Source organism: Catharus ustulatus, chromosome 10 (genome assembly GCF_009819885.2).
Source record: "Catharus ustulatus isolate bCatUst1 chromosome 10, bCatUst1.pri.v2, whole genome shotgun sequence".
In the NCBI taxonomy this organism is placed as follows: domain Eukaryota; kingdom Metazoa; phylum Chordata; class Aves; order Passeriformes; family Turdidae; genus Catharus; species Catharus ustulatus.
The window spans coordinates 25,976,632-25,990,028 of record NC_046230.1 but is presented as its reverse complement, the minus strand read 5'-3'; the positions used below and the strand labels follow the sequence as shown (position 1 = coordinate 25,990,028).

The 13,397-nt window shown below is 51.4% G+C and overlaps 1 protein-coding gene across 1 annotated transcript; it reads left to right on the top strand.

Annotated features, from left to right (window-relative positions):
• Positions 1-2,831: 2,831 nt before the first annotated feature.
• Positions 2,832-5,915, top strand: SUCNR1 (succinate receptor 1). Its single transcript, XM_033068977.1, has 2 exons — positions 2,832-3,007; positions 4,296-5,915. The coding sequence occupies exons 1-2, from the start codon at positions 3,005-3,007 to the stop codon at positions 5,232-5,234; spliced, it is 942 nt and encodes a 313-aa protein (XP_032924868.1). The 5' UTR covers positions 2,832-3,004; the 3' UTR covers positions 5,235-5,915.
• Positions 5,916-13,397: the final 7,482 nt, after the last annotated feature.

Below are 13,397 nucleotides of genomic sequence, written 5' to 3'. Positions count from 1 at the left end.
GATTTCTTAAAAGTAGAATTTGCTTAGTTGCTTGATAGGCTTGGAAAAGAAACATGGTTCGGCTGGCTGCGTGGAATAAATAACCTCTGTGTAAATGTTTTGTGTGTTAAATGTAAACCCTCCAACTTTTGAACCATGAATGCAGGGGTTGGCTGTTGGTTTAAGCAAATCAAACACTGAGCAGGTACTCCATGTATCCTGGTTTTCTTTTGCATAGAAGGTACTGAATCTTCAATAATTCTGAGTTATTTTTCCCAAGTGTGTACGACCTGTTCAGATGGAATGTGTACGGGATGATTGCTGCTTTCCATCTTTATTAAGGTGAATGTAAACATTTAACTTGTTTTTGATTCCAGTTCAATGTTTGTCCCTCAGGTGTCGGTTCATGGGCAGCAGAGGCAGTGGCTGCTGCAAACAGCCCCAGCTCTCAGCTCTGCTCCAGTGCTGATGGGCAGGGGTGCTGCTGGGCTCAGCAGGTCTCTCTTTGCACCTCTGCACCTCTGCATGCTCCTGTGCTCAGTCCCAGAGTGTCTGGGAGTCACTGCTCAGGTCTCCCTGCAGCACATCCCAGAGATCACCCCCAGCCTGGGCTCCTGGCTGCTGCAGAGGCAGCTCCACTGCAGTTTTATTCCTCCCACATTTGGAATTCATTAACAGCCTCCTAGTGTTCCTGAGGAACCTGGGCTTTGGGGGTTAGCTCAGTAATGCCTTTGGTCTGATTTTCCCTACAGTTGTAGGGTCATGTCTGCGAGAATGCTCCCTGGGCTGGGCATTTCTGGGTTGTAAATGCAAATGGGACGAGCCCAGTTGGGGTTGCCAGGAGGATAACCTTGTCTAAGAGACTGCTCAGGGAGGATGGGATGTGGTTTTGGTTTGGAGGGGACATGCCCACATCACGTCCCTCAGCAGGCTGCCCTGCTGTGACCCAGCCTGGCTTTGGCTGTTCTGCTGCCCTGCAGCACGGGGATGTTGCTGACAGAGCAGCACTGGGCTGCAGGCTGGGCTCAGCTGCCTTTGCTCCCTTCGGGGTGCTGGAGCTGCCTGTGCCAGCCCAGCTGCAGCAAACCTGGGCCATCCTCCCTGCCCCTGTGTTTCCTGCATCGTGTCAGGGACACCAAACGCCTGCCTGTAAGGCAGGAGAAAAATTTATGTTCTAAAAAACAATGCCAGCCAAAAAATTGCCAATCTTCTCTTGTGTGTTTTTATAGGACTCTCTTGGAACCAGAGGTAAATGGCTTTTAAGCACCAGCACCTAAATATGGACTCATGATTGATTGGGCTGTATGTTTTTGTTTAGGTTCCTAAAATAGACTTTTGGGATTGGAAATACCGGGTGAGGCACAGTGAAAGCTGCACTATTGATGCTGCTGGCAGGAGAGGCTGGAGCTGCAGTAAGCAACCCATTTATCCACACCAGAAAACAAGGCAAACCACCACAAAGGAAGGCTCTGGTACTTCTCCAAAAGCCTTCCCTTGAAGGGAGGACGGGGTTTGGTGGTTTGATAATCAAGGACAAAGCTCAGTCTCAGTGTGGGGCTCCTGTCTGGACCCAGCTCTGGGTGCAGAGATCCAACCCTCCAAGGATGCCCAAGCACAGGGAGACTGATCACAGACTCTCCTAGCACAGGGAGCAGTGTGGCTGTATGCAGAGAATGGGGTTCATGCTGCAAGTGAGTCAAGGAGGAAACAAATCATTACCCATTTAACTTTTTGTTGAAGCACTGCACTGGTTGAAAAACCCAAAAATCTCCCCCCAAACCCCAGAACCTGGCAATACTCTTGCGTTTGTGGTGCTGTTGGAAGTGTTGGCTGAGCTGTTCCCGGTGTGCTCAGCCAGGTCCTTGCTCCCATGAGGGCTCAGGGAGGTGCCAGTGCTGCCAGCCCAGTGACCCCACCGAGCCCTTGGGTTTCCCTCTGGTTCCTCCCAGGCTGGAACCCGCCCAGCCGGGCTCCAGCCTGGCGTGCCAGGAGCTGCCAGGCACAGCCCAGGTGGCAGGCGTGGCGTGCCAGCCACCAAATGCCCCAGAAGCACAGAGCCTGCTGCAGACCCCCAGCTCAGGGGTTTCTCACGGACAGGGCTGCTGGAAGGCACTGGAATTGCAGGTGCCAGTGTCTGTGACTGGGACACTCAAAATAACTAAAGATTACAAAACTGCTTGGAGGTACAATCAACTGATGCAATAGTCACAGAGCTGTAAAGCAGGGACCAGTCTAAACCTACTGAAATGACCTTAAGGAGCAGTACTTGCTCCCTCACCAGTTTTCTGAGGAGTTACTGCAGCAGGCAGGAAGAAATGCTCCATTTGTTCAGCCTTATTTTATCCTTCAGTGCAGCAGCAGTTGCCTGAATGAACAAGATATTTAAAATCTGGTAAATGAGAAGCCAGTGCTGGTTATTAGCCATGGGGGAAATTTTAAATCAGCTTCTGTAATGCCCAAATATGAGCTGATTTATTTGCCTTGTCCACAGAGAAAAAGCTACAATAGCTGTTTATATATATTAATAGGGTTAATATTTGCTAACTGTGAAGTACATCACGATAAAGGGGAAGGCAGAGAAGCTGTGGTGCCCCATAGCTGAGGATGCTGAATGGGGCTTGAGGGGGCCTGGTCTGGTGGAAATGCCCCTGCCCACGGCAGAAGGGGTGGAATTAGTCACTGTGGGGTCTGCCCATTCTGCGTTAGCAACATCCGTTACATTTTTATCTTTGCCAATAATTTAAATGGCGATGCTGAGTAAAGCAGCGAGCTGTGGATGTGCTGCTGTGTGAAATCCAGGCGCTCCTCTTCCCAGGGCTCTCCCTCCTCCCGCAGCTCTCGGGGCTGGAGCAGCGGGTGCCCGGCTGCCTCTCCAGCGGGTTCTGTGAAGGGGAAGCCTTGTTTGCATCTGGGCAGCTCAGCCAGCAGATCCCGCCTTCGCCTCGCTCATTAATGATTGAATCCTGCCCGCGGCTGCCCCGGGATCCCTCGGCTCTGCCGGCACCTGCAGCTCCACAGCCCGGCCATGGTAAGGGCTCCTCTGCCAGCCCGGCTCTCACTGCTTTACCTTCTTACCTTCCATCGTCTGCCTCTTCCTAGCTGTGAAATCCATCTATCTGTCCATCCGAACTTTGAATTATTGCTGCTGTTTCAAGTGCTGATGTCTGTGATGTGCTTTCTAGACATAGAATCTCACCAAGGCGTTGGGTTTCTCCTCAAGAGCCGAGCAGACAGGGCTTGGCAGTGCAGCAGGTGAGCTCTGAGCAGAGTGAGCTCTCTCCACAGCATTTGTGTCTCCTGGGGGCACAGAGTATGTGAAGAGATTGATGGAAATTGCTTTAGGAAGTTTTTGTTCTGCCTCATGATCTCCCTTCGAAATGAAACGTAGTGCTTTGAGGGCAGAGACCTGTGGAAAACTTCTTGACACTTGGAAATGCTTAACCTTATCTTGAGTTCTGTTTTGATCTATATCCTGGTTTCTGGCATTTGGTTGTCCCAGCTTTCCAGTGGTTTGCTGACACTTTGTCCAAGGCTCTCACCCAAAGCTGTGTCCTGCAGCAGGGGCAGGTGGCTGAGCTGAGGAGGGAGAGGAGAAAACACTTGAGATCCTGCTCTGTTTCCTTGTCTGTAGCTGAAAGCAATTTTGTAAGCAGCCTTTAGAAAGCAAGCAAGCTCGCTCATGAGTGATGCAGCTTTGAATAAAGCTCTGGCAGAAGGCACAGGAGATGTGCTCCATCCTCCGTGCAATTCTGGTACCCAGTGACCAGCACAGCACACAAAGTGCTCGATTAAGGACTGGCTTAATCTAACAAACACATCTCTCCTGGCTCCCTAATGAGTTCTGAGCAGCGCTGCCATCCCTCAGCAGCCTTGTCAGCAAACCTCTGTCACTGGTGAGGGAGCACCCACGGGACCAGCGTTGGGTAAGAGGGGCAGATGACTCCACGAGGTCACAGATGACTCGACAGGGCACCCACAGGCTGGTTTCACTCTCCTGGCCCCTGGCACTGCCCTGGGTTTGGCCCCTGGCACGTTGTGACTGACCCTTTCATTCAGTGGGTGATGCTCCCACTTTGAGTTCCTCACACAGGTCTCTGCGCAGCAGAGTTTTCATCTTGCTCTGTAACTCTGAGCAGTGTCTGCAAGTACCAGTCCTGTGTCTGAGAGACATAGTTTCAGGTCACAAATCTACTTACCCTGTCGGCTGGGAGGAAATTGCAGGCTGCATTTGCTGATTACAGCAATGATATAGCAATAACTGCGCAGTGATATTTTATTTGGGTTTGGTGTTCATTTTTTCCCTTTTGATTTTCCAGGCTGTGAACGACACCAGTGACTGCTTTCTGACAAACAGAGTACTAGAAAAGTATTATCTCTCCACCATGTACAGCCTTGAGTTCATTGTAGGTGCCATTGCAAACACCATAGTGGTGTTTGGCTATATTTTCTGCCTGAAAAAATGGAAAAGCTGCAACATCTACCTGTTCAATTTGTCCATATCAGATTTGTTATTTCTGTGCACTCTGCCAGCACTGGTGAACAGCTACTCCAAAGATCAGTGGTCAGAGGACGTCCTGTGCCACAGCAACAGATTCCTGCTGCATGCCAACCTGTACAGCAGCATCCTGTTCCTCATGGCCATCAGCGTTGACCGGTACATGCTCATCAAATACCCCTTCAGGGACCAGAAAAGGAAAACAGCAGTCATGGTGTCTGTGGCCATATGGATTGGGGTGATCCTGGAGCTGCTACCCCTGCTGTATTTCCTGGAGCCTCTAGCAGCCTCCAATAATTACAAGTGTCTCGATTACGCGAGCTCTGGGGACCCCGTGACAAACCTCATCTACAGCCTGTTCCTGACCGTCTTTGGCTTCCTCATCCCTCTCCTCACCATGTGCTGGTTCTACGTGAAGATGGTTCGTTTTCTTAAAAACAGGAGGGAGCAAATCAGCTCTGCCCTGACCCTGGAGAAGCCCCTGAGCCTGCTGATCCTGGCCATGGTGATCTTCTCCCTGCTCCTCACTCCCTACCACGTCATGCGCAACGTCCGCATCGCCTCCCGCCTCCCGGCCTTGAACCTCTCCGAGTGCACCAAGGGAACCATCATCTCCGTCTACATCATCACCAGACCCTTCGCCTTTCTAAACAGTGCCATTAACCCAGTCTTTTATTTCCTGATGGGTGACCACTTCAGAGAGATGCTGATGGCCAAAGCAAGGCAGCTCCTGGGCAGGCTGACGAGCAGGGGGAAGTGAAGGAGTAACCAGAGCCCAGGTATTGGAGAGGTCTGGGAGGAAACTCTCTTAGGGAGAGCATTCAGCAATGTGCCATTGTTTTTTAGATAACTTTATTTATGCACTAGAATAGGTATGAGCTTATTGTGTTCTTCTAAATGCACCTGTCACCTTATTGTACTTCTTGAGAACTTACTGAGACTTCTGCTGAGCTGCCCCCAGCACACCAGGACGGATGCTCTGCTGGCTCCCAGCAGACCCTGCTCTGGACTGGGACACCCCACAGCCATAAACACTGCAAGCAAAAGGCCATCAAGTCAGCTCTGGGAGGGAAAACACACTGCTCTCAGACTGCTGCTTTGTGAGCCCTAGCATGGGGCTGGAATGGGACAAAGTGTGCCCTCATGTGTCATCAGGACAGGCAGGCACACTCACAGGGGCACTGACACAGCCCCTAACCAGGGGATGGACTCACCCATCTTCAACAGAACTGTAAGTGCCTGTGGGATCTGGAGCCTGAAGCAGAATTTAGACCTTGGAGCTCAAACTTCATTAGCAGTTCTCCTAATGAACCAGGACCTAATGAGGAGCCAGTCCCTGCCTGATCCCTGCAGGATCGATCAGCAGCACAAGTTCCTCTGCCATGGGCTGACCTGGCTTCAAACAGATGGGGAAAGATCGATGGAGTGATGAGCTCATTGGGCTCGGGCTGGGCCGGGGAGGGTGGGCAGGGGTGGGCAGTGGTGGGCAGCCCCCGCCCTGCCTGCCCTCCTGCAGGCACCCAGGGGCCCCACCCTGCCCCAGGACTCACCCAGCTCCTCCTGGGCTGTCTCTGATGTGTCATCACCTACAATGTGCTTCACTGTGCTGGTGGCACCAGCCCCTGGATAATTAACTGCTTGAAAACCAGGAAAACTCTCCTCTGTTGTTTTAGTTGATTTGCTGATCTCTGGAGTACCCATGACACCCCAGCACCCGCCTTGGTCCCTGTGCCATGGTGCTGTGCCTTGGCACAGCCCTGTCACAGCCTTGTCACAGCAGGGTCTGGCTCCCAGCCCCACACAGCACTTTGTGCCTGCTGGAGCTGACCCTGTGCTCCTCACAGAAACCGGCAAGGAACTTTCTGACTTTGGGTTTTTAGCACACAATCAGCCATGCAGAAGCTCGAGGTGCTTCGTCAATTCCTCCTTGAGGCTGGATTTGCTGGAAGAGGGGGCACTGCCAGCCCAACAGCACCCAGCTGTCACTGCCCTGGTCCTGCCTGGGTCCTTCTCCCTGCCCTGCCCAACGAGTCCAGCCCAAGCCCCGAGCACTGTGGGTGCCACTGCCCTCTCCAGAGAGGAGTCTGTGCAGCATGTGCCATCCCATGCCCATGTGCTGACAGCCAGGAGCTCATTTCTCTTTGTAAACAATGTGTAGTGACAGTTTTTATGGGTTAACACGCTCAGTTATTTGTGTTGCTGTGTCCACGGAGGTGAGCAGGGTCATCTGCTCCTTCTCAGTCGCTGAGGGTTGCTGCCTGAGTACACACTGCCGTGCATTTACCCACGGTAATCACCAGCCTCAGACGTGCTCTCTGTGTCAATACATGCACAGATCCATCAGCAGAGAGGTGCAAAGGGAGAACCAGTGCTGTGTGCTGGGGTCCCAGTGCTGGACAGGGCTCCCAACATCCTCCCCCTGCTTATATGACATGTTCTATCCCCTGCTTTCATCACAGGGGTGCTGCTTTCGCCCCAGCACTGCCTGCTCACTGTGCCCTGCCCTGGTCACAGCAGGCTCTCCTCAGCTGGGAGCTCCAGACACAGCCCAGGCACCTCCAAGGGACTCAAATTCCTGCTGGGCTCTGCTCCCTTCCCTTCTGAGACAGCCCTGCTTTGCACCTTTGATTTAGTGGCAATCTCTAAAGTCTCCACGACTTCCATTTCGCTGAACTAACGAGTGAAACTTCTGACCATTACACAGTTTACTGTGGTGCTGCTGGTCTTGTAAGTAAAAATGTGACAAAAAGAGAATAAAACCCACTATGCTCAAGCTTCACATAGATGTTCCTCTCTGCTTAATTCTTCTAGTCCTCAGTAGAACATGGGCTAATTTAAATTAGTAAAGCTGCAAAGCACTGCCTGGTTCACCTGAGCTGGCTAAGGTGGGTGCAGGTGTGGGTGCAGGTGATGGCAGGGGGTTGTGGGTGCAGGTGATGGGCAGTGGGTGCAGTTCCCCCAGGCAGAGCCACGCTTGGGCTGCAGGCACTGGCACCAGCACAGCTGGGCACGGCCTTTGGCTCTGATTCAGACGGGGTTTTTTGGTTTCATTTTGTTTTGTCTTCCCTTATTTTGGGTGTGGACTGAAAATGCCTCCAGAACAGGAATTCAGCTGTGAGTCAGCCTGAAAACAGTCCAAGTATGTTTTAGTGGCGGTAAGGGACCTAAAAATATCTGTTCCTGGGAAGAGTGGGGAGGGCAGGCGAGGGGCTGGGGGCTGCCCTGGGCTCTACCCAGCCTCTGCCCCGGGCACACACTTTGGGGTTTGGGCTGCTTTCAGCCTCCTCTCCAGGTGTGAGCTGCAGGAACCTGAATTTGGAGGGAATTCACAACCAGCTCCACACCCATGAGAAAACACAAGGATCTATTTCTTACTCATTCCAAACCCAACCAAACCTCAGCTCCTCTGCAGCTTGGAATGTGTGAAATGTCCTGCAATGTTTCTCCTGACATTTAGAGGGAATTTCCTGGGTTTGCCTTTGTTCCCATCACCTTCTGGCTGCTCTGGGGCCGGGTGCCTCTGCTCCCTGCACTGCTCCGTGCCACAGCAGCTCCTGCTCTGTGTTATTCCAATAATGATTTTAGGAACAAGTCTCCAGAGAGCAGGGCTGCCCACAGAGGGGCTGTGGGCTCAGGGCTGTGCTGGGTGAGGGGTGGCAGCCCTGGGCACTGGGATGAGCTCACACCCTCTGTGTGGATTCCAGCAGCGTGTCCTGACCGTGGCACTGCCCCATTGGCAACTCAGAGTTTAGCTGCTCATGTTGACAGTAATGAAGATACCAATTCAGCTGACTTCTGCTTGGTTTCAATTTGGTTTTCACTTTCTAAAAATACTTAATCTAAAATTAGCCTTCCTGGAGCCCAGGAGGAAGTTTCCCCTCTGGGCAGCCTGTACAGCCAGCGAGGTGTGGTCACCCCAGCAGCCCCCAGGGCCCTGGGCAGCAGCCCGGGTGTGCAGCAGCACTCATGGCAGCATTTACAGCTTTACCTGCTTGTTCAAAGCAGCTTTGGACCTGCAGCACCAGGGCCTGGCTGAGCACACGAACACCTGGGGGCAGAGCTCTGCAGGGACCTGCTGCCAGGGCAAGGTGCCTGTGGGACTCATCTTCCTTCCAGTTTTCTGGGTCTTACCGAGATTTTGACCCACATAAGTGAAGTGGAACATTTAACTGCTGCTTTGCTCATTCTTGCACTCTTGCCTCACTTCCTGACACAGCCACACAAGAGTCACAGGATGGAAGGTCTCACAAATAACCGTCCAGATGAAATAATTAAATTATTTGATAAATGGAGCAATCCAGCAGCTTGCCTGCTGCCTTTTGGAATAAATCCTGTGCTCTCAGCTGCTCCAGGGCTTGGTCTCAGGAATTGTTTTTCCTTCCCAGAGACCTGCTCTGTTTGGTGAATGCTGCTCAGGGACAGGCACAGCCCACTTGCTGCTGGCTCCATTCCTTCTTTCTGAAGGGAAAGGTGGGGACCCAGCCTGGCACAGCCCAGCTTGCCCAGCACCCTGGGGCTCCCGAGGGAGCTGCTGCCCACCAGGCAGGGCTGGGCAGTGCCCAGGCCCAGGTGAGGGGCAGTGCTGCTGAGCCAGGGCAGGAGATGGATCCCAGCAGCTCCATCCCCAGGATGTGGGGCTCAGAGGGTTAAAAAGGAGCCCTGGGGCTGCTTCCCTGCCTGCACAAGGATCCTGTGCTGGGGGTGCCACAAGGCAGGAGCAAGCCGAGCAGGTAACAATGAGGGGACAGCTCTCAAAGGGCTCTTTTATAGCTAAATAACTCACAGCAGAAAAAACGACTGCTGAGTGTGGCACTTGTTGGGGAAACCTGGCTGAGAGAGATCTGGGGACAGAACTTGTGTGTGCATGGTGGTGCTGGGCTGGGTGGGACAGCCAGATGGAATCAGAGATTTGCAGAGAAAAAAAGTGACCCAGTTTGGTTTATCTGGCACGGAAATGTGTGTGCAGTGCGCTCAGAGTTCATGCAGCAGCTCCAGGGGATGCTCTGTGCTGAGGTGTGGCATGGGGACCATGGCTCCTGCAGGGGAGTGACTGAGGCAATGGGCAAAAAACTCATCCTTAGAGCTGGTTACGAGTGAAACTGAGAAATATCCCCGTGAAGGGACACACACACAGCCACAGGGACACACAGAGCCACAGGGACACACACACAGGGCCATGGGGACACACACAATCACAGGGACACACACACAGGGCCACAGGGACACTCAGCCACAGGGACACTCATCACTTCTGTCTCCAGCTGACCTGGCAAACACCTTGGGATGTGTGAACCATCCCAGTGGGCTCCCTCCATCCTTGCAATGGTAGCTTTAAAATTTGGATTTGCTCCTTTTTCTTTTTTTTTTTTCAGTCTCCATCCCCCTGCCCAGTCTCAGAACAAACACAGCATTACCTGCTGGCCCTTGGGCTGCTCGCTCTGCTTTGTTATTGAGCAGCTCCTGGCTGGGCTTCTCCATCCTCCTGAAGAAATGCAGCTCCTGGGATGCCTGCTTGTGCTCCCTGGCAGGTTCAGCAGCGGAAATCCTCCTCCTGCAGCAGCACAATGGCTGGGGGCTCTCCAGGGTGAGCAGCAGCCAGGGAAAACAAACATCATCCTGTTAGAGCACATTTCTACAGAGGCCCGAATTTAAAAACCTCATGTATGAGGTGCAGTCACCATGATTTTATATCTGGCAATATATTTTTGACAGGAGAGGAAGTACTTTATCAGCCTAGTGTTTATTTTTCTTTATGGTGTATGGGGATATTCTAGTTTCTCTGTATTTCAACCCAATATTTTCGCAGGGAATGCTTTAGCTATTGACTGCCCTAAGAAATGCTGGCTTCTCTGAGATTTGTGTCTGTGTTCTGTCACAGAGAAATAAGCTTTCCCTGATCTGGGAGCAAATTATCTTCAGAACAAATTATTTTTGTCTTTCAGGGTGTTTTTTCTTGTTTCCTTTTAATTAGTTCTTGTGCATTTCAGGGCAATCGTTACAAAACGGTGGTGATTCATGCTGCTCATTTTGCCTCACATAGGGAAGTGTCACAGGATGCTTTAGATGGCTTGATTTCCATAAACCCCTCTGAATTCAGGGTCTGGTGGTGTTTGAGGAGTGCTGTGACCCAGGTGCCTGTCCCAGCCTCACCCTGCCTTCCCTCAGGACCAGGGCACGTCCTTCACCCCCATCCTGCAAGGAGCTGGAGCTGATGAGCAGATGCTCTCTCCTCTGCTTTGATTTCTGTTATTTCCTAGAAGGATTTCTGTAGTAACCTCAAAGGATTCCCAAATGACTTTTCCTGTTCCCATCAGAGATTAATTCAGTCTTTGTTTCCTCCTGCCTGCAACACCTTTGGGCAGAGTGTTTGGTGTAACTTGGCAAGGGAAGAAATAACATCAGGATTGACCTTGTACCAAAATAAATAGAGAGGAATTAATGTTTAGTTACAATTATCCTGTTCTCATTAACAGTTCCTCTGCTTGCTGTGACATTCCAAGGGTTTGGTGTGACTTTTGCTGTATTTATGACAGCAGCTTTCCAGACCTGCTGCCCATGTGAGGAACAGTGAGCCTGCTCACCTCCTAAAATGCTTTTCAGACCCTTCTGTGTAGCACCCAGTATTGCTTTACGCAGATAAACAGAGTTAAATATTCCTCTTAGCTACTTTATTCCTGTATTGAATTATACCAGAGAAATCAGTTTTTCTGAAAGCTGCTGCCTGTGGTGGCAGTGATTCAGCCTGTTGCACTGATAGCATTGAATTGAAGTTTCTCCAATCGGATTTCTTAGCATGACAGGCTTGGTTTGGATTCCTTGGGCTCCTTAAATCTTATTTTAAAGCAGGTTTCTGCTTCATGCCTGTAACATGCAGACTGTAAATCTGTTGAGTGGACTCACTGTCTGGAGGTGTCACTTGCTTATTTTTATCTCCTTTTTCTTTATATCCCCTTCAAAAGCAGAAGAGACAATGCATGCCTTTTTCACCACTAAAAAAAAACCAATTAAAATATGACTTAATGATTAGTTACTTGCAATCTGATTTTTATGACATGTAGCCATAGTCACTACTTAATTAGAAAGAGTGCAACTTTAAATACTGAGTTAGAGAATCCAGCTGGTGTTTGCAGGTGAGCTGATCATTAACCTGGCCCTGGGGATGTCACCCTGCATCCCAGTATGCCCATTGCACCACCTGGTCTGTACTGGGCAAGCTGCTCTGGTTTTCTGTCTGTGGCATGGCAAGCTGTGGAAGGGCTGTGCCCACTGGAATGGGGGGAGCTGGACACTGACAGATGGGATGGATCCTGTGCAGGGCTGTGCCACAGCAAAGCAGATCATGGGAGCTGTCAGAGTGAAGTGGGGGTGTTCTGTCTGTGCTCTGTCTGTGCTCTGTCTGTGTTCTGTCTGTGTTCTGTCTGTGCTCTGTCTGTGCTCTGTCTGTGCTCTGTCTGTGTTCTGTCTGTGTTCTGTCTGTGCTCTGTCTGTGTTCTGTCTGTGTTCTGTCTGTGTTCTGTCTGTGCTCTGTCTGTGCTCAATCTGTGCTCTGTCTGTGTTCTGTCTGTGCTCTGTATGTTCTGTCTGTGCTCTGTCTGTGTTCTGTCTGTGCTCTGTCTGTGCTCTGTCTGTGTTCTGTCTGTGCTCTGTCTGTGCTCTGTCTGTGCTCTGTCTGTGTTCTGTCTGTGTTCTGTCTGTGTTCTGTCTGTGTTCTGTCTGTGCTCTGTGTTCTGTCTGTGTTCTGTCTGTGCTCTGTCTGTGTTCTGTCTGTGCTCTGTCTGTGTTCTGTCTGTGCTCTGTCTGTGCTCTGTCTGTGTTCTGTCTGTGTTCTGTCTGTGCTCTGTCTGTGGTTCTGTCTGTTCTCTGTCTGTGCTCTGTCTGTGCTCTGTCTGTGCTCTGTCTGTGGTTCTGTCTGTGCTCTGTCTGTGTTCTGTCTGTGTTCTGTCTGTGCTCTGTCTGTGTTCTGTCTGGGGTCTGTCTGTGGGTCTGTCTGTGCTCTGTCTGTGCTCTGTGTTCTGTGTTCTGTCTGTGTTCTGTGCTCTGTCTGTGTTCTGTCTGTCCTCTGTCTGTGTTCCGTCTGTCTGAGGGTCTGTGCTCCTCACTGTGCTTTGGATAACTGGAGGTCCATCATCCTGTTTGCAGCTCTTGAGCAATGTGTGATTATAGCAGAAAACCCTGAAATTATCTTTTGTGACATGGCCTTGGTGACAACAAGAGAACAACACTCTTGTCATCTTCCTATATTTTATTCTGGTTATTTTGCTTTGGGGCTGGTACATCCAGACGAGGGCTGTCAGCACAGGAGCTGCTCCAGTGGCCTCTCGTGTGCTGTGAACACCATCCCCTCCCCAAAACACTTTATCTGTGCTGGATAATCCCCCAGGCTGGAGAACACGTGCTATAAAGTGCTTGTGGGGAGGGTGTCTCTCAGCAGATCTGTGCCTGAAAGTAGGTCTCACTCAGCTGGACCCGTGTGAATCAGCAGTGTCTGAAGAAATGGGGACTGTGGTTTCCTGAAGAGACAGAAAGATAGATTGGTTGGGGTGTTTGCAAGGCTGGAGGAAACCTTTGGGCATCCCTGCGATAAAGTGGCAAAAAGGCAGGGACATGGGGGACTGCCCTGGCACTGCCCGGCCACAGCTCTCCCTGGGGAGGAACAGAGACTGACAGACTGACAGACAGGCTGGCAGACTGACTGACAGACAGACAGACAGACAGACTGACTGACAGACAGACAGACTGACTGACAGACTGACAGACAGACTGACAGACAGACAGACTGACAGAACGATGGAGCAGCGTTTCCCTCCCGGCACAGAGCCTGGCGCTCTCAGGGGAGCGGAGCAGTCTCGGCTTTGCTGGAGCTGGTGTCAGGGTGTGACACTCACCCCGGTGTGCAAGGTGCTGTCAAAGGGTGTCAGCCCGG